Below are 20,046 nucleotides of genomic sequence, written 5' to 3'. Positions count from 1 at the left end.
TTCTCTGCAGTTAAAAACTGCCCAGTCGTGGCTGCATTTCACTATTATCAAAGGACAATTACCATCATATTTTAGTTTACTTATTTTATTACACAAGAAAATTGTGTAAGAAGGAAGATCAGTTATCAAAGTCGATGTAACGTAAAAATCTAAAGGGGAGAATTAGCCCAAATATCTCTGATGAGACGTCAAACTCCGGCTCTGAGGGTTGAATCTGTGTTGAGAAAGACTCCAGACTTTGACCCTTGGATCCTTCCAGCTCGTGGTTACCTTGGAACCTTAAGAATTATCTTTGAGTCGGTGTGAATGAACGCATAACTCCGAGGGGCCCCATGACATGTCAGCAGTGATTATTAACCCCGTTTGAATGAGGGGCCTTGTTATTGGGCAGATAAAGGGCCTTCCATTGCTTCAGGTCTACTTCTGTGATGAGTCCCTTCAGGTTCAGGATCTTGTTTGCTCTAACATGTCGTATTGATGCAATTTTTCTGGGTTTTGTCAAGTACAGGACGGTGCAACTGCTATTCTTCTCTTATTAAAACAAACTGGGCCCTGTTCTGTCGTCTTGTTATAATGCAAGGCAGAAATGTTCTAGTGGTGTCATTAAATTGATGTTTATCACCATCACATGAATGTGAAGGCGTTACTTGTAATGGTTTTTAAACAAAGCACAATCCCCATTTTTACACTGAATACATCCTGAGAAAAGCCTCTGAAAACACTGTGTGCAGTCACAGAATACTCTGAATAATAGTCTGTTTTTTCACATGTGAACTTTGTATCTTATGTAATGAAAGCCACCCAATAAAAAGTTGCTAAAAGGTCCTTCTTCGCGTGTTTTCATTGGTTTAGCCTGAATGAGAAAAACAAAAAAACAAAACAAAAAACAGAACTCCAACTTTTGGACAATCCATTGTGGCTCCTGACCAAGTACTTTAGAATTTGTGTGAACATAAACTTATCATCCACAACATCTTGGCGCTGGTCTCGTTCTGCGAAATTCTCCCAGTTTGTTTTCCCACCTCACCCACTCAACTTAAAGTATTACCTCCCACCTGTACAAGTGAAGTTCAACTTCAAATTTCATGCATATTGAGTCAGAACAATGCATTACAAACTTTGGAGTTTTCATATATTTGTATTTCCATACAAAGAAACAACAATAAAAAAAAGGTAATACATGATAATAAAACTCTCTGGAGAAACTCAAAGAAAAGAGTGACTCTGAATGTGAGCAGAGAACCAAACGCTGATTGCTGGGAACACCTATTTACATCCCAAATGACCTGTTACTTACCAGTAAACCCACACCGACATTTATGTCATCTTCTCTTGTATTCTTAGATTTACTTCCTTAATACAGACCACGAGTGTCACCTTAATTAACTAAAACCCAGTTTTTATTTCCCATCATGAACCACGCTGACAGTGATTAATGCAATAAATCATATAAACCATCACTTCTTGCTGCCAAAGATGAGGGGGGAAGGAAAGATGCGAGTCCAAGAATGAAGCGACAGCAACCAGTAGTAGCCGAGTTCTTTGCTCACACTCCACACAAATGCATAAGAACCTCTAAAAATTAAGACATCTATTGCATGTAAACAGGAACTATATCAAACTGAAGAGTTCTGTTGATAAAGACATGCTAATTCAAAATGTTCCCTTCAGAAACACCTTGATGAATCATCAGTTATTGGAAGGGAAGCTGAACGTTGGAAGAACTTAGTATCGGCCTGTGAAAAGAAAATATGACACTCATTAGTGCAGTTGTAAGTAAATTACTCATAAAAATCAACGTGTTTAAATATTCACACTAACAGCAGTCTGGATTCATTCCTTAAGATGATGATACAAAGGATGCAGTTAGGCAGGCTTTCTATTGTATGCATGTCTCTTCACACTTACGTGGGCTGTAGGAGCGAGACCGTGAGCGAGACCTGTATCGACTGTAGTAGGGTGATGGAGAGCGCCTGCGACTGCAAAGAGACAAAAGAAAAAAGTTCATACATTTTCTCCCACACAGAAGTGTAAAACGGACTAGAAAGTTATCACTCACCTATACCTATAGTCGTACTCCTCATATCTGTCGTAGCGGTCATAGCCACCACGGTCATAGTATGAATCTCTTCCCCTCCTGCTGCTGCTGCCGCCGCCGCCGCCACCACCTCCTCCACCGCCACCACCGCCGCCGCCATTACTGTTGGAATGAAAAATAAACAAATCTTTGACTTCCAGAGATCTCATCTCTGGAAAAAACACAGCACCATGTCAAAACTGATATAACTTGTTACAAATCACACGTGTTTCAAGAAAGGAGGCACGGTCCGATTCAAAAAGGATTTGAGGGAGTTCTGTCATATATTAATATTACACCATCACATGTGCATGTGTTCATGAAGGGTTTATGGGCCAGAAATAATTGAATACACTTAATTTTAATAAGGTGTTGGAAAATTGATAAAATGCTTGAAATCGTAACTTCATTTCTTAATTAATTGTTTAGTACAGTAAGATTATATGTATAAAAAATAAATCAAGGACAACAATATGCATTATTTCACAGCAGTGTTGGTCTTACTGAGTAGGTCGGCCCATGTAGATTCCTGGTGTGGGGGTATGGGGACGTTTGGTAATGGAATAATCCACCCTGATGCGCCTCCCGTCCAGCTCCATGCCATTGGCTCGCTCCATTGCCTGGGGAGCACAAAATGCAGGAGAAGACCGAAGATGTTATCGGACTAATGTAAGCTTTTTGGTTATCATGATTTAATTCACAAAGGCCCACCTACATCACACACTGTAACCCCTTTGCTATGACATGCATGGCTGCAGAATGAGGGACTTTGTGGCAAGGCAGACACCTAGTGGTGTACTTGTGTTATCACACACACAAGTAACAATGTAGTGTGTCTGAAGGAGAGACCTTCAAACCTGCATGTACCACAGAAACAAAACAAAAACATGATGTACTTGATAATGACCAACTGTACCTGTAGATTTATAGATCAAACATGTCTTGAAGCAAACTAATAAAAACAAAAAGGGCAAAAATCAATGCAATAGATTTGACTCTGAAAATACTTTTCACTCCTGGTTCCTCTCACCTGCGCTGCCATGTATCCATCTAGATTGTTTGGGTGAAAGTTGTCAGCCATCTCTTGTCTATAATGGAACTAGATGGCACATAGATTGTGGTGTTCAAAGTGTTAACAAAAAAACAAAACCCAACCTCTACAACAATGTCTCTTACAGGAAGTTATGACTCATATCCATGAGTAGATGCATGTTTCCTTCTGCACAGAGACATGGTTTGGCAGGTAAAGTTCAGCAGAAAAGAAAAAAAATCCTACATGAAACTGCTCACAAGCAGCTCTGTGGATTATGTTAATTAACCAGGTCATGATTTCTAACCAGGTCAAAATTCGGGACATCTCTACAGCCTGTATCTCTAAAACTCTGCAACTTGCACCAGAACAATCTGTTTGGACACACAGCACTACAGGTAAACAGAAAAAAAAATGATTTTGCAGCAGATTGTCCCTTAAAACACCAGATGAAAGCAATTAACTACATCAAAAGACAGAAAACAGACTAGTCTCTGGCACCAGAACAGACCATCATTGGCCATCTGACCAATAAATTAAACCACAAACATTTCACATACCTCTTTGGAATCGTCGATTCTCTCGAAGTAAACAAAAGCGAAGCCTCGGGAGCGCCCTGTGCGCTGGTCGTACACCACATTGACCCCTGCCAGAGGACCGTAGCGTGAAAACACCTCCCTCAGGTCTCGCTCTGTGGTGTACAGGCTCAAGCCAAACACCCCCAGACACGTGCTGGGGTCAGGGTTTGCCTGGAAGGGTCAACAGTAAGGGTAAGAGTTGATCTATTTAAGACTTCACATACAGATCTGTTTACTGGATTTGGTATGTGCTTGATGGATATGGGGGTTTAATGCAGTGGATACAGAAGGAACAGAACAGTGCACCGAGGAAATCTGTGGATTCATTTAAACCTCCTTTATATACTAGCTGCTTGGTTCAGGTCAGCGTTTCACTGTTTTATATTTGTATGTTTTCTCAATCAACATTACATACAATGAGTAAGTACTTTCAACTAAGTCACAAGAAAAGCTTAATCTCCATGTATATTAAGTTTTCACAATGTGGTACCAAAACCGTTCCCTCCAGGCATCTCCACTTTTACCAGTCCAACAGTAAATGCTCAGTGGGTAAACTATGACGGCTTTAATAACCCCTTAAACAGGTTTCAAAAAGATGCCTCTGGGACAATTATGTGTTGTACAAATATGTTACATTTGTCTGAAATTGCTTATCATGCTTAATTCCTGCTTTTCGTGATGACATGGACCTCTTAAAGCAGCAGTGCAACATAAATACTGCTGACACAACATGGTGCTACTAGAAAACCTTTTTTTTTTTTTTTTTTTTTTAAATGAGCACCTGCCTGAGTTATTATGCAACATAAACGTTTCCCGTGTGAAATGTAGCTTTTCAAACATGTTTGATCTTCCTGTTTTCCTGAGCCGTTTGATTAGAGTTTAAAAGGTTTCCTTGTAAAAAACATCAGGAAAGTTACAGGAACGTTTTAGAATACATTAACTTTAGAAGTATACATATTTAGTACATCACTTCATCCATATCTATCTATCTAGGTGATGGGGTAATGAAACAGACGCAGCACATTATAATCATTCTGCACAGAAGCACATCTGAAATCATCCACATATTATATTTCTGCAATACATTAAACATACATTAATTTAAATATTGATAACATTGTTAGCTGGCTAATGCCCACTCTGCCTGTGTTACAATTTGTGAGCAAGTCAATGCACATTAAGATATCAAAATCAGTGTAATGTGTCACTGGCTGCAAACAAGCCCCAAGTCCTATTTAATTTCCACTAGAATATTCCAACCCTTTACCCTTTAGTACTACAGCTGGCAGCACCTTCGGCCCACACAAATACATTACATTGATCTTTTCCATAAAATGTTAGAAGGTCCACATACCCTAACATCAGCATCACCGCCATGACTGTATGCTTCTTTTGTCAAGTCATGGCTCTGTTGATATAATGAGAGGAGGGGGAGGTTAATAAAAAGGGGTTATTAAATGTCATTTCAAAGTGGTTTCCCACGGCATTAACAACAACAATCTGAAACAACACACTGCCTCACGAATAAAAAAGGACAAATTCACTTCCTCTCAGTTTTAAACTAAGTGTTACTAAATCTGTATAACCCTTGTAACATTGTTAACATCAACTCAAAACATTATAAAACCATTGTATACAGATTGTGTTTAACACATTCAAGTCATTCTACTTGCTACAGCTGCTGCGATCTTTCTAAATAAAAGACAAAGTACAGTAATAATAAAATGTTACAAGGAGCAGTTGCAGAAGCATGTAGCATCTTTAAATCTCAGTCTATCTACTTACATGTTAAATTCTCTTACAGGTTTGACTTCCTTCTCTACCCAAAACATTTTGAGCACAACGATTAACGGATTAAACAGTTTATGCCCCTGTGCAATAAACCACCCTCCCAAAATAATATTAAAACTCCTTAAAAATGTGCGTGCATGCTCAAAGAGTCCTTTGGTTGATCCCTACAGCTTATTGTGCTTTGCCATGTCCTCTGATCCAATCATCACACTCACCCTGCTGCCAGTGTGACGGCGCCGGTTCGATGCAGGGGAAGTACTCTGGCTCCTCCTGCGGCGGTATTCTTGGCTGTAGGAACGAGAGCGGGACTTCCTCCGGTGGGAATAGGACCGAGAGCGTGAGCGGCTATAGCGGCGGTTTGAGTGCCGCCTTGAACGAGACCTAAAAGGGATGCAGTAGAAGAATTTAACTTACTGGTGACCGACAGATGAGTAAGTAATAGACAAAAGAACAGGGAAGTATCCAATAACATGAGATATCAGTCCATAATAAGCATTTACTTATTATAAAAATGATGCAATCACATTATTGACAATGCTCTTATAAAATGCCAGCAACATACCTAGATTTTGACCGAGAGCGAGACCTGGACTCAGAGCGCTTGGAGGCCCGGGATGGGCTCGGGGTGCCGGACCTGCTCTCCGACCTGACCCGAGCTGGACTCCCACGATCCGATTTAGATGGGGAGCGTGACCCCTATTGCCACAGCAGCATATTAACAACTTTCTCATGGACACACACATTTATTTCTTTATACAGAAAAACAATCAGGCACATAGTGGGTATGTTGGACACATACAGTACACGTGTCTAAAATGCATAGCTTATTTACTGTGGAGGAAAGGGTTAGTAATCTTATAACTTCAATAAATAAATCTTTGGTTTACAGTGTGGCCGTTATTAAACATACAAGCCAAAAGTACATGACAGGTTTATTTCCATGTCCACCTGGGCCATCAAGGGAAAAAATAAAAACATGCATTTTCATGTTACATAATGGGAGCATGATAAAGAAAAGACATGTGTGACATAAACAGTGTATTTACTTAACCTAGGGACACATTCATTCTTCCAGATTCTTTACACGCTACTCCCTTCTCTCAGGATTTCTATCCTTCTTCGTTCTTCTTTTTTCAGTTTTCTCATTTTCTGATTCCAGGTCTGTTTTTCTCTCTTCACCCAAACTGACACCAGTTTCATTTTAGCCATTACACTGCAAGCGCGTCTATCTGACACCATTCTTCCGTCACATCACCTCCCTTTCCACTTCTATGTTCTGCTCTGTACATGTTTTCATTAGCCTTCTTTTATCTTGAAATTTTTCTTCATCATTCTTGGATAAAACTCTTCAAATCCTTCACGATCAATAACCTTAATGAAAAAAGAACATTCAATAAAAATTAATATCATAGGTTTATGAAAAGGAGAATATTTTGAATTAAAAAAGGAACAATAAATGCAGAATACAATTACACAAATTAGCAAAGTTACAACAATCTAAGCTACATTGTTACAAGTTTAGCTATATGTTGTATCAAAGTTTCGATTAGCTAAATAAGAGCGTGAAAGCAGGGAAGGAAGAGAGGCTTAGGACTAAAGTTTCCTTCTATATAATGATGCGCCAGATGAGCTAAAACAAATACTCAGGTTGCCAAAGTGCAACAATGGCTGCAGCAGTATCACAGCCATCTGCACAAAAGGACGATACACAAATGTCGCACACAGCTCGTAACAAAATTCATACACGAATGAGTTAAGTGTTAAATATTCATCTGACAACGCAAAAATTGGCCAATTAGCACATTTAAAGGGCAAAACTCGTGTGCTTTCACAGCTAGCTGCTGGCAGCTGCCTGGTTACAGCGAGCAGAGCGCGAACTGCAGCTGAAGTTAGTTTCTGTTTCGTCGCTTCCGACTCGGCACTTAAAGGGAACGTTAAGGGGAAACTGACGGTGCTGGTCGACCGATCATCCGGGATTTGTTTGTGTGGGAGCGTGTTAAATGTTTTCGGTAAATTATTAATGCTGTCCTGAAGGCCACCACATCTGTCATCCGTTTATGAAAATGCATTAAGGCAGATTTAAATGCTTTTTAGCCACATGTAGACCAGATTAGACCAGGTCCAAATCAAAAACTACTGAGCTGTTGGATCTAGATTTATTTTCACGTGAGCTAAGACATCCTCAATTACATTATAGGATTGTTAGATCAGGAATATATTAGCCAAAGACTCTTCCAAACAGTTTCATATTCATGAATCCTCCTATGAAAAGGAAGAAAGGCAGATTTAATTGCTTTGGGGTTTGTTTGTTTTTTTTAGTATCTGTTTGTGTTGTTTTTTTTTTTTTTAATAGTTTTTTTTAAACCCCTGACCAGGTGATCAATTGTCTCAGAGTAGTTATTGGCCTGGACATGGCCCAATGAGGCCTATCTGGTGAAATCCTCATATTTTCCATTCTCACACAAGCAATAAAAGGTTGCACAAATCTGGATTTCTGACGATCTTCAAGGTTTCTCTGGGATAATCAAGTCCAAATGTGTTCAGTCTACGTTAGGTTATAAACATCTGTAGTCTAAATGTGAAAGAAGCCGTGAGACAAGCTTTTATTGCATTTCCACAGAGATGATAAGAGTTTTGACAAGTCTGAAATGTGTTTTATCATATTTCATCTCTCTGGGAAGATAAAGTCCAAATTTAACAAATCCAAGTACAGTTATGTTCTGAAGCTGGTCCAAAATAGTCTAAATATAGGGAAAAAGCAGTAAAATCTGCCTTTCTACAATTTCACAGATAGAACAAAAGATTTCCTGAATTTGAAAAGGGGTCTCAGACTGCAGGAAGGTTCTACCCAACATGTCTAACATGCGTTCACTATCGGTGAGGAGTGCAAAAATGGAGGATGTGTCTTTTACTGCTGAAGATTAAGTTCCCCTTAACTTCCCCCTTAACTGTCGAATAAAGAGCTAACTTCAACGCCGCCGTGTACAGAACACTTACACGAACATTGCTGGCTGGAGGCTCGACCCAAACATTCACCTTCGCCTCTCGAACACGTCCGCCAGCAGAACAAGTGAGGCTAACGTCGACGTGACGCGCTTAATTTAGCGTTGTCTCGGATGTAGCCGTTACATTAGCTAGCGTTAGCGGTTAATTTGCCTACAGTGTTCTCTAACGGCAGCCACACAGAAGGAACAGGAAGAAAAGGACAGGTAACGGACACGGTTCGACGTGACTACTTACCCGCCCTTCATAGTTTCCATCCTCAATGTCACTCATTGTTCAGTATAGCTAATACAACCGAGTACTTGGACAGAAATGAGCAGCACCGAGGTTCTGCACACTGCTTAATTCTGGCCGGCTGCTAACTAGAAGATGGCGCGTGAGGCGGATGGTATGTTTATGTACTGCAGAGTGTGACGTCACGTCCCGTCTTGTCTCCCACGCCCCCCCGTGCGGAGACTTGGCTCACGTGAACGTCTCACAACACCCTGAAAACTTTATCAATGCGAGAGACCAGCAGGAGGAGGAAGAGGAAGAGGAGGAGGAGGAAGAGGAGGAGGAGGAAGAAGAGGAGGAGGAAGAGGAAGAGGAGGAAGGAGGAGGGTTCAGGCATTTAAATTAAAACTAGCAGCGCCACAACAAACACATAAGTCCCATTCTGCATAATGATGTTAAACTAAAACTACTCTTCACATCATGAACGCCTCTCTTCAGTCCTATAAGTGTAGTTGACATGATATTAAATGGATTATTATTCTGTCGGCAGCCTTTAAACGGTTAAAGCCGTGTGGGATAGGGCTAATTTTAACCACTCTATATACTGCTGGGTAACTTAGTCTGTGCGGATGGATCATATTCTTAACAGATGGCAATTTCCATTTTTAAAAATCCATATCCGTATTCATCAATCCATTTGTGTCCTGACAGCAAGGAGAAATAATCAAATTAGGGCCAAATGATATGGTCATACAACGATATTGCTACCATTTTGACAGACATTGAAAATGCAATTTGATTTATCACAAGTTTCATTTCCACTGAAAAAAAACTACTAAACCCTTGATGATGTGACATTCAGTGTTTTCTTACATCTGGAGAACCAGATTTACAGATGAAGGCTCCTCTGCAGCAGTAACATGCTTCATTATAATGCTGTTTTGTCAAATTTTAGCTCTATCAAGTAAATTAAGATTCTTGCTTTTTGTTAATATTTTGATTTCAGTTAAACTTCAATTAATTATGCACCTTAACATTGACTGTATCTTTCCATTCTGTTCCTGGTAAGACATATTTCAGCTGGTAAGTTTTAATATAAGTACGAGTTTCTGCAGTGGGATCACTAAAACAACCAAAATCTAATCTTTATACATTCACTTACGCAAACATAAATCTTAAGGAACCACTGGCTGAATATTTAAATAGAAGCAAATAACAGTGTTTTATTGTCTTGTGATGTCAAAACCAAGATCTCATAAATGAATGTTCCTGTTAATGTAGGAATTAAGTGGACAAAATTGACTTCAATAAGGGAGAAAATCCTTCGTCCTCCATTTATTAGTAAAGCTATCTCACAGCAATTGGCCAGCTTGCCATTTTTTCTACTTTAGCATTATGAAGCAAAATACATTTTATGGCACCACTCAAACCACAGTTCAATAGTTCCATCTAGCATCATTCAGACACAATTCTTTGCCTCGAATTTTGCTATGCCTCCCACATTTACTTAGTCTCATAAAATCCCAATATTGCCAATATTTTTTGCTCCACACAGTCATCTTGTCAATGAGCCTCATGATGAGCAGATTAAAGATCTTCTTCCTCTGGGCAGGACGGGGTGTTTCTTGCTATAATAGAGACGACACACAGGACCAGCAGAAAGGTTGGAAGAACGAATATTCCTGCGCCTGACGTCCATCCCCTTAATATATCCTAAAAGTCAACGCTGGATACGCCCAGTATTTTTAGAAAATCTCTATAGAGTCACAGTGCAACATGAACCCTGAACATGTGTAAGCAGTATGTCAGTCATCTTAACAGCAATAAAGGGCTAAAGACTGACTACACAGTACATTCAATCTGTTCCACACTCAATTAAAACATCTCTAGACACCATGGAACCAAGACAAAGCACACGCTCATGTTAACAGTGACAGATAGGCATCACCCCGTCATATTCTGCATAAATCTCAGCAACAGTGGACACATACATACACCCTTCAGATGGAGTGCAAGTAACATTCTTTGGATTATCTCTTACCGGTGAACTGTACAGTTTAATTATCCTTAAGACTATATGTGTACTCTAAAATTAGAATCTTCTTCAGGACAGTATTTAGCAACTGAACAAGCTAAAGACTGATATGTAGCCATTAGCTACACAGCTATATAAGTTGTCATAACTATCAACTACTACTGTTAGTTCAGCATTTTGATATGTTGAAGCAGTATTGTAAACTAGTTTACAATAGGTAGATAAGAGCATATGAGAGTGTGTATGAGAATCAGGTTCAGAGTGTTTACATCTCTCTGCATTAGCTTTAACAGTCACGAGATTCAAATTTATTTTTTTTTAAAAATGCAAAAAATTAAGCCAAATAAAATCAACAAATTTAAATATAAATCAATGTGCTGGATAGTCTTGGTAAAAAATAAATAAATATCAGCATATGATAAGACAGAGCGTAAAGAAGTCTTTCTTCTTCTCTGAATAGGCTGAACATTTCTGAGAAGCATCCCGAGTCTCTGGATGTCCATTAGTCTCACTATTGCTTTTTCACTTTGTCTGATGTTGTTTCATCAGTGATAAATGCTGGAACAGTGTGATGTGCTCAAATTAAATCAGTTCATCTGTCGAGACAATGCTCCTTAATATGGCCGAGGCCTATTAGGGACATGTGGGTGAAGACGTGATGTCCCCGGATGGCTGCCAGGTGTCTCCTGTTTTGAGGATTTCTGTAGGGCAGCGGTGGCAGACGCAAGGACGCCCCCTGCTGCGTGGGAGGTGTTAGTGGACGAGGTATTTGCTACCAACTCGATTTTGCCCTCCAGTTTGACCAGCCTTGTCAAAATGTCGTCCAGTAACACAGCTATAGTCCTCTTCAGATCAGCTGTGAGCAGAGGGAAAAACAAACACAAATCAATGCTTGAGTATGCCTCACAACTATGGAACACACAAAGTTTATACAGCAGTTATTTTATATGCAGAAAAGAGAGTAGGTAGTAACTCCAAGCATTCCTCACTTCTTTTTAAATGCTTACCATAACCAGCCATGGAGGTTCCCTGCGGCCCTCCTGGAGTATTCTGGTTCTCCTCGGTCAGGACTTTGACGTATCGTCGGCTGAGCTCCAGGATCTGCTCACGTAGCTCGGCGCTGCTCTGATGGCGAGGCTGCTGCACAGTGTAGCGCAGCAGCATGAGTCCCCACGCCAGGCCGAATACCAGCAGCAGCACACTCAGCTTCTGAGACATGTTCCTCCGCAGGAGTGTACCCAGCATGGTACTGCGGGCGGCAAAGTGGAACAGGAGCTGGGGAGGCCACGGTCTGAGGCGGAAGGTCTGCACTTGGATGTGGTTATACCAATAATTTGAAGGAGTGATTGTTAATTTCCTGTAGGGAAATTCTATTTTCTGCTGTCCGTAAACACAGAGGAGTCAGAGGTCAAAGTCCACTACAAAGCTGGCGCAGATTCAGTGCCTCACTCAAGATAACTCCAGTGGGACGTGTTTGCCTGAAGCCCATACAGCGGAGATGTTTTTCTCACCACCACAGCATCCCGGTGAAAAAGAGTTGAGCAACAGCAGAGGCCAGGAAATGGAAACAGAAGGAAGCTGACGCCCACAGACACCAGCAGTCAGGGGTGTTTGGAGAGGTGCTCTGGTTGTAAGATGTTAGATTCCAAATAACAAAGGCGGACCGAGCATTCAGGCAGGGCGTCTGCAGACATTGTGGGCTGCCATGATAGAGAGAAAAGAATAGATGAACAAAAACATGAGAAACATTTATCAGTATCAGCTTTTAGAGATTATTTTATGCTGCCTACATTTCCATTGTGCAGTTGTGCAATGTCATAAATAAAAAAATGTGACTTCATTCTACTGTATACCAAAAACCACTTCAAGGGTATGTGTTCTGGCCTTGTTAAGCATTGTGGTTTTCACTCATAACAGATACCAAGATTTCTGGTCGGATGATTGCACAAAGATTTTCCGATAGGCGCACAAACATCACTGCATGTGCTGGAGAAAGAACAAACTCCATCTCATCATTTTTGGAAGGGAATTGGTGGCAACATCAAAGCAGCTTCCTGAACTATTTAGCTATTATTAAAGACAGGCTTTGGGTCGAGGTGCACAATAGCCCACTCATCAACAAACATTTTTTTCAGCCTTCTTAGCCCAGAAACCCAATTACCAGTTTAGATTTAATGGGTCCCACTTTGCAGCCCAAGATAGGGGGCAGAGAGGGCATTCGTTCTCTAATCTCACCTCCACAAAGGTTATTTGACTGACAAATAGCCAGGGAGTGCACCACTGTGCACATGCAGAGGGAAATTAGGCGACTCGTTTCTCAGTTTTCACAATTTTGTCACCAGGTTGATTCTCTGCTCGCTCTCTCTCTCGGGTATGGGAGTGTCACATCCTATTGAGGTCAGAGAGGGGACAGTGACTGAGGGAATTAATTATGAAAAGAAAGGTAACAGAAGCCCTTTAGAGATGCTTCCCAGTCTCTATTCACACACACAAACATGTCCTTCCTGTGACCTGGGTACACGGATTTATCAGCCGGCAGGAACTTAAAAAGGGGGAAAGAGAAACTAAGGTGTAAAGATGTTCAAGTAACAGTGAAAGTAACAGTTGGGTCAGGAAGCAACACTCCATCACCCAAGATGTAGGTGTTGAAACCGTTGTGGCTTTCTGAGCTTGAATATGTAAAATTCTCAATGCCCCAGTGTCTTAGTATGTTTATATAAAATCATATTAACTTCAATGATACTGTTCACCAAAGTGCTGTTCATTTAAGAGAAAACAGCAACCAACAAACAACACAAAGACACGCAATGCAATGCACAATCCAGTGCAGATAACATTTAAGGCTGGAGTTAAAACTTTCTGTGGAAGTTGCTGTGAAAACAGACAAGCTGCTGCAGCTCCAGGGCAGAACAAACAGCGAAACTAAGAACCCGATGGAGACTTCATGTTGTTTTCTCTGCCCCCATGTGTCTGTCAGCAGATTCAACCCATCTGACTGAATCAGAGTGTCGGCACTTGATGACAGCCAGAAGAGTTTTGGCTTTCAGACACTCACCCGTCATGCTATTCACCAGGCCTGGTCATTGTTGTATGGAAAGTCACACCATTCAGGCCCCGGCTCCAGACAATGATTGTTCCAGTTGTTTAGAGGACGGTTTAAATATAGGGTAACTAATGGGATGATTGACAGTGATAAGGCACATGGGATCAGTCTGAATATCTAATCTCCAGGTTGTACATTCACCACAGCAGCTGCCACATGTGATCCAACAGCTAGTGGGCTCAGCAAATAACTTTGTCAGCCGGTCTGCGGAGCATAAACGAGAGGCTGATGGTCAGTAATGTCAGGGTGGAGGAGGGATATTAGGTAAGATAAAGACTGAGGTGTTGCACGTGATGTCACGCTACACACACACACACACACACACACACACACACAGGGTGCAGTTACAAACCACACGGACACACACACCCAACTTGTTATAATGTCAAGTTACACAAGCACATGAGAAGTAAACTAACTACGGAGGACAAGGAGAGCTGCAGCAGTTACTTATTTTAACGACTTTCACACTGAACGAACATCTTTAAACTACCGTTAGCAGCCTCGCGAGCTCTGCTGAGGCTGTGTTCAACTCCACTACAGTCAGCGCGACATGTTAGTTCGACAACGCTGAAACTTGACGGCAAACAAAACAGCAAAACCCGCAGATATAGTAAATACCATCACCATCACTGACCCCGACCCCCAGTGAGTTGTCTGTGAATCTACCTCGGTGGTTGAAGCAGGAATAACGAGCCCCGGAGAAGCGGGACGCGGCGCCCGTGAGCTCCAGCTGCTACCTCTGGCTGACACTGAATGATGCTTGTTGTTTGGCAGCCCCGGGCTGTCGATGCTGTCCCCGGGGTGAGTTCCTGGAGCAGCCCGCCGTCCGCCTCACAGGACTGAACCGCCGAGCTTCACGTCGGGCTGCCTGCTCACTGTGGCGCTCATGTCGCCTTCATGCGACACGGGCTCGGAAACCAAAAGTCGGAAGCTAAAATTCCAAGCATGCAATTGTGCTGACTGTCATGGTTCCCCTGAACGTCTACTGCGTGCGTCACGACCACGGCATTGTGGGAAGTGTAGTTCCACTGCCGCGTATAAATGTAAATGGGGATAAACTAGAGGTGACATTACGGTAACTTGATGTGAGTCGACTTTAATGTAAACAATAAAGACTACTGATTTACTCACGAAACATTAGCAAGTAAAAGTTTGTGGGAACGCAGTGCTCAGCCATTTGGCTAAGCTACATAGCTGCTAACGTTCATGCTAGCTAGCTTAATTTTTGGTGTGTGTGTGTGTGTGTGTGTGTGTAGTTCACCTTGTGGCCGTTAGAGGTACGTCGTCTACAACCATTTCCATAGCAACCTCGAAGCTGCTGGTAAACAGTACACGGTTCTCTGCTGTGCCAGACAATTTTTATTTCATGTCATGACAATGGAGAGAATCTGTGTTGATAAATCCGCCTTACAAGCAGTGGATGATTACTCGGAGTACAGAAGGTTTGTATCAACGTTAGACTGTGACGTTAAATCATCTCTGGCAAGCAACCAGCATGTAGCAACCAAAGCTAAGTTAATGCTAACTAGCTGACACAGGCACAATACAGATGTTGTAGTGATAAATAAAACTACACCTTGTCCTCTTGTACTTTATGTTCCACTTACCTTTACTCCAAGATACCTTTTACCGTTTTATTTCATAACTACTGAAGCATTTTATTGTATATATTACTTTATTGTTTCTATATTTGCCCTTATATTTTGATTGTATTTGTACTAGATCTATCTATCTATCTATCTATCTATCTATCTATCTATCTATCTATCTATCTATCTATAATAACCCTGTCACGATATGCTGGTCAGCACATTTTAGAGCATGGATAAGTAATGGAGTCAGTTAGAATCTTTCCTGTTATTTTTTTGTTTGTGACTGGTTTGTTTTGAGGATTGTTGGTGATGATGATGGAGGAAGACTTTTCACTCCAGAGCAATATGAGGAGTACAAGAGGAAGGTGCTCCCTCTACGGGTGAAAAACAGGCTGTACGTGAGCTTTGGGGTGCCGGGAGCTATCGACTGCAAACTCATCGGTCCTGAGACACAGTGCTTCTGCACACATAGGTAGCATGCTGAATAATCACATGAAATCAGACATCTTTCTTGCGTACATCCCAGTAAGTAATGTTATTTTGTCCAGGTACAAACAACACAAGACAGACTTTGAAGTGGTTCCCTCTGAGAGACCCCTCGCCCTGCCATGCCGGGTCAGAGGATGTCATTGTCCTGCCTATAAGTATGTTTCCAGGATTGGGCCAAACCCTGTCCGCTGCAGGTGTAAACACCTGCCTCAGGATCACAGTGAAGCTACTGGACACCTCTGCAAAAAGTGTGAGTTTTAGCTATAGCACCATACCAAGATGGGCTGATACATACAGTAAATGTTCAAGATGATGTTCAGGTATCTTTTTCCTTATAACTCATCTTTCAGGCAGTTTCTGTTCTGGGTTCCAGAGTCCCTTTACCTGTGGCTGTGGCCAGCCCAGCTCTGCACACCAGACCCTGGTGAGTAGAGTAAAACTTAAGGTTCCCCGGTGTAAGAATATTGCTAAAATTTAATCACCGCCATGACGTTGCACTGACCTTAAATTGCTCAATTTTTATGACAGGTTGAGACAAAACTAGAGCGGGAGGCTCGAGGTCGGCCCTCAGGCAGAGATGTCCCTTATGCAGCCATGGGGGGGCTGACAGGGTTCACCTCCTTACTGGATGGTTATCTGGCTTTGGAAGCCAGTAGCTCAGGTGAGCACCAGAAATGTGACTCTTATCTGTTGTAATGTAATCTCTGTCTTTAAATGTGTGAATACTGTATGTATACATGTATACATTTGCATCAATCATTTTTCAGCTCAGGCCTTCTTTGTTTAACGGAGTCAGTGTTTTGGTGATCCAGCCTTTGTTGAGGTGTGTGTGCATACACTGCGTTGAAGGTGAAGGAAGTTCCTTCGAGGGGCATGTGAGGGCAGCAAAGAGCAGTGCAGCAGCAGTGTTGAATAACCAAGTCTGCATGGGGATTTGATCAGGTCAAAAGTGTAAAGTAACACGGCATGTGTACATCTTAGATTTCATCATCACATTAATTCACCTAGTCTACATTAGAGTCGAGCTCTGGGAGATACAAAAACTCACCCGTTTCATGTTGTTGTGAGATTAATTGAGATTAATTTCTTTTGAGACATCTGTCCATTATGGAGATGGCTCTATTTGTTGCAGAGAACTTCTTAACTGACATGCATCATAACTTCATGTATTCAGTGTAATAGATATGTTTGGTTCTAACAAAACACACAAAGAAAAATTTGCCAAGTTAAGTTTGTAAATCAGATCAGAGCAATCATGGTTTCTGTAGCTTTTCAGAAGCCTTTTTTTCACCTCCCCCTCTTTGCAGCCTCTCCACTGTGGAAACGTAATGAATGATTGAACATGCAACATCAATTACATATTTTAATCCATTTAGGAGTAGTGAATTATGTATGGTTTAATAAGCAGCTGACTGATTACTTCAAAATGTATCATTTACTTTGCACGTGGTGGAGTTGAGTTTGAATTTTTCAGATCACACATTCCTGCAAATACTGTACAGAAGATCATATTGAGCCATTTTAACTTTCCTTTTGAAGTTGTCACTCTATATATGTTTTTTTCCTTAATTAGAAACAATATTATTATTAATATGATAGGAGATTAATGCATTCCATCAACTATACATTTCAGTTTTAAAGGAGACATATTTTATTTTCAGGTTCACAGTTTTATTATGGTTAGTATTAGAATATGTTTTCATGCTTTAATACTCAAAAACACAATAGTTTCCTCATGCTGTCCAGTGCTGAGTCCCTGTATTCCCTCTCTGTTGGAAATGCTCCTTTTAGCTCCTGTCTCTTTAAGGCCCCCCCGCCCCAAATATCTAGTCCCCTCTGATTGGTCAACTCAAAAACAGCTGTCCCATCACCCCTAACAACTCAGCAGCTGTGCTAAACTAGCTTAACTAACCAGGTCTACGTGCCAAACTAGCCGTTAGGCATAAATCGTGTGAAAAGTGTGACATGGTGAAGTAGTGTGATGTCACAAAGTCACACGATTGAAGGCGAGACTACTGACGAGGCGTTTCAGGAGCAGTGTCTGTTGGTGCGAACTTCAACCTTTTTAACTTTTAAGATGTTTTACATGCACGAGAGCCTCTAACACACTGAAGGAAAGGACAAGATGAAACAGCAGAATATGTCCTTTAACACCATCTGTGCTTCAGATCCTGCAACAGTTAATGCACCCTACATAGGTTTTAAATAAGTTCTGTACCTGTGAGGTCACAGCATCCACTGCTGGGGCCGTCACATTTGTTTTTCATAATCTCTGCCGCATCTTTTTCAGATCAAGTCAGAGACGATGGCTGCCAGCAGAGATGCACAGCGTCAGGGATCAGAGGAGCGTCTCCGGAAGCTTCCAGCTCTTATTTATTGTGAGAGAGAGAGAGAAGACGTAGAGATGCTCCTAAAGGTCCGTCTGTCAAACTGCCCATTACATATTGGACAATTCAGATTCATCAAATAAAATCTTTAATCTTGTCAAAAGCTTGATGACATTTTCATTGTTGCACATTTAAAATGTGAATCAGTGTCTGTCTTTTTCTTCAGTGTCGTGACACTTCTGTATAATCAGCTGTCAGCAGCAGTAGTGATTGCATCCCACCTCACATATTAACAATTAACTGACATCATATTGATCTGATCAGAGGTTTTGTGTGTGGGGGTGCGTTGGCAGCTTTATTACGTTGATCCAGATTATAAAATCTTACAGCTTGTCACTAATTTATAAAATATTCCCTGAACAAATCAGTATGACAGAGCCTGAATGCATTTAAATACATACTGTCAAAGAAGTGATGGTGGATTTACTACATTTAGAAGTAAAACATGGTTAAGAGTCCATAAAGCCACACCTGAATCTCAGCACTCAATCAGCCCCACTACAACATACCTCACAGTAATATTTAATACCTAAATCAACCCATACTCACTTTTATTTATTGCTGTTTTATAGTCTCATATTTCCCTCTTGATACACGCTCCATAAACTGGTCAGTTTATATCTGAGGTTTGTATGATTGATATTCTTTATTAAGAGAACGCCGCCCACTCAGCATGTCACCAAAATATCACCAGAGCCATGCAGCTACGTGTTCAGTGATGAGCAGCTTCTTTAATTTGCAGATAGATGTACTGTCTCCGATTGATTAATCCCATTCCTCACGGCAGATCAGCGGTGATGAGAGCTGATTTAATCCCGGCAGTGAATGGAGATTGAAGCAGGTCATGTTTTCTCCATCGGCGGCCCACTTTCAAGCATCTTTAACTGAGAAATAAAATTAGCGAGAATCTAAATGAGGACTCACTCCCACTCAGATGTTTCTACTGCGAGGATGGCAAGTCAAACTGGATCAGCATCTACACTGGGGCTGGCCGGTGCATCTCAAGTCGCCTGTGTCGTAATGAAAGCATCACCTGAGGGAACCTGGTGCGTGTGTGTGTGTGTGTGTCAGGAAGCTGATCAGGTGGTCTTCAGGGAGTGAAGTAAGACTACGTATGAAGGACGGCATGTATGCACCTGGGTCTTCGCAGCCGAGTGCAGAAGAGGAAGCGAGTGGAAAGGATCCCATCTGAAAGCTGACACTTTAGATTCAGTGTGTATCTGCGATGACCATGGTATCACATTGCAACAAGATGCACACACATCACATCTGTACACAAGCTTTAAATCAATCATGTTTCCCTTTGCCACTCAGAAGAGTACTGTTGACTGCTAGAATCAAGCATCCTTTAAAAGAAATGTTTGACCTGTTTCCACTGCTCACTCCTGGACATTTTTTTTCTCACCGAGGAACGCCCAATTTATTCAAGAGGTAAAGGCCTGGCACATTAGTGAGGCACAATTACAATTAAGGGTAATTGGCTCTCCATAGCAACCCTAGTTTAGGAGGCCACAGGTAATTTACTTTGACCATCGGTTGAAGCGAATGACTACTACTCTTCCCTTATCCCCATGGGAACCACGCCCAGCTTGACTGACAGATCCGCCACTACAAAACGGCAGAGGAGCACAGAAGATTAAATTGGCAATTAGTGTGCAAGGAAACATTTAATTACCCCAGTGACAGTTACGGTAAGAACACACTCAAGTCAGCGTGTGGAGACGAACAAAACACTCCCCTAATTT

General features: G+C 41.4%; 3 protein-coding genes across 7 annotated transcripts; 1 reads left to right on the top strand and 2 right to left on the bottom strand.

Annotated features, from left to right (window-relative positions):
- Positions 1 to 1,382: 1,382 nt before the first annotated feature.
- Positions 1,383 to 8,886, bottom strand: tra2a (transformer 2 alpha homolog). Its single transcript, XM_037092054.1, has 9 exons — positions 8,717 to 8,886; positions 6,039 to 6,172; positions 5,692 to 5,857; positions 5,040 to 5,093; positions 3,668 to 3,856; positions 2,582 to 2,697; positions 2,060 to 2,200; positions 1,909 to 1,979; positions 1,383 to 1,736 (listed from the first exon to the last, which is right to left on the bottom strand). Exons 1-9 carry the CDS (start codon positions 8,750 to 8,752, stop codon positions 1,726 to 1,728), a joined length of 918 nt encoding a protein of 305 aa, XP_036947949.1. The 5' UTR covers positions 8,753 to 8,886; the 3' UTR covers positions 1,383 to 1,725.
- A 1,109-nt stretch (positions 8,887 to 9,995) lies between these two features.
- On the bottom strand, positions 9,996 to 15,232 carry ccdc126 (coiled-coil domain containing 126). 3 transcript variants are annotated; one of them, XM_037092208.1, is made up of 3 exons: positions 13,783 to 14,462; positions 11,735 to 12,427; positions 9,996 to 11,583 (listed from the first exon to the last, which is right to left on the bottom strand). In XM_037092208.1, exons 2-3 carry the CDS (start codon positions 11,970 to 11,972, stop codon positions 11,342 to 11,344), a joined length of 480 nt encoding a protein of 159 aa, XP_036948103.1. In that variant the 5' UTR covers positions 11,973 to 12,427; positions 13,783 to 14,462; the 3' UTR covers positions 9,996 to 11,341. The 3 variants fall into 3 exon arrangements, with proteins under 3 accessions (XP_036948103.1, XP_036948101.1, XP_036948100.1); XM_037092206.1 differs by lacking the exon at positions 13,783 to 14,462 and adding an exon at positions 15,095 to 15,232 and having other exon boundaries at positions 10,001 to 11,583; XM_037092205.1 differs by lacking the exon at positions 13,783 to 14,462 and adding an exon at positions 14,500 to 14,639 and having other exon boundaries at positions 10,001 to 11,583.
- Positions 14,499 to 19,107, top strand: fam221a (family with sequence similarity 221 member A). Of its 3 annotated transcripts, XM_037092077.1 has the most exons (7): positions 15,143 to 15,275; positions 15,724 to 15,897; positions 15,974 to 16,164; positions 16,265 to 16,338; positions 16,443 to 16,575; positions 18,205 to 18,330; positions 19,089 to 19,107. In XM_037092077.1, the coding sequence occupies exons 1-6, from the start codon at positions 15,205 to 15,207 to the stop codon at positions 18,294 to 18,296; spliced, it is 735 nt and encodes a 244-aa protein (XP_036947972.1). In that variant the 5' UTR covers positions 15,143 to 15,204; the 3' UTR covers positions 18,297 to 18,330; positions 19,089 to 19,107. The 3 variants fall into 3 exon arrangements, with proteins under 3 accessions (XP_036947980.1, XP_036947972.1, XP_036947967.1); XM_037092085.1 differs by lacking the exons at positions 15,143 to 15,275; positions 19,089 to 19,107 and adding an exon at positions 14,499 to 14,634 and having other exon boundaries at positions 18,205 to 18,405; XM_037092072.1 differs by lacking the exon at positions 19,089 to 19,107 and having other exon boundaries at positions 18,205 to 18,405.
- The last annotated feature ends 939 nt before the right edge of the window (positions 19,108 to 20,046 follow it).

This window comes from Acanthopagrus latus, chromosome 3 (assembly GCF_904848185.1).
Source record: "Acanthopagrus latus isolate v.2019 chromosome 3, fAcaLat1.1, whole genome shotgun sequence".
Lineage (NCBI taxonomy): Eukaryota > Metazoa > Chordata > Actinopteri > Spariformes > Sparidae > Acanthopagrus > Acanthopagrus latus.
This window is presented reverse-complemented; position numbering and strand designations above follow the sequence as displayed.

What these genes read in the sequence shown, in the direction of transcription:
- tra2a (XM_037092054.1), bottom strand. Translation starts at nt 8,752, where the DNA reads ATGAGTGACATTGAGGATGGAAACTATGAAGGGCGG. An exon ending in CGCTCTCGGTCAAAATCTAG is followed by an intron (nt 5,858 to 6,038) that starts GTATGTTGCTGG and finishes CATCCCTTTTAG; the next exon opens with GTCTCGTTCAAGGCGGCACT. An exon ending in GCGGTGATGCTGATGTTAGG is followed by an intron (nt 3,857 to 5,039) that starts GTATGTGGACCT and finishes TGACCCTTCCAG; the next exon opens with GCAAACCCTGACCCCAGCAC.
- ccdc126 (XM_037092206.1), bottom strand. Translation starts at nt 11,972, where the DNA reads ATGCTGGGTACACTCCTGCGGAGGAACATGTCTCAGAAGCTGAGTGTG. An exon ending in AACCTCCATGGCTGGTTATG is followed by an intron (nt 11,584 to 11,734) that starts GTAAGCATTTAA and finishes CTCTGCTCACAG; the next exon opens with CTGATCTGAAGAGGACTATA.
- fam221a (XM_037092077.1), top strand. Translation starts at nt 15,205, where the DNA reads ATGACAATGGAGAGAATCTGTGTTGATAAATCCGCCTTACAAGCAGTG. An exon ending in GCTCTGCACACCAGACCCTG is followed by an intron (nt 16,339 to 16,442) that starts GTGAGTAGAGTA and finishes TTTTTATGACAG; the next exon opens with GTTGAGACAAAACTAGAGCG. An exon ending in TTTGGAAGCCAGTAGCTCAG is followed by an intron (nt 16,576 to 18,204) that starts GTGAGCACCAGA and finishes CATCTTTTTCAG; the next exon opens with ATCAAGTCAGAGACGATGGC.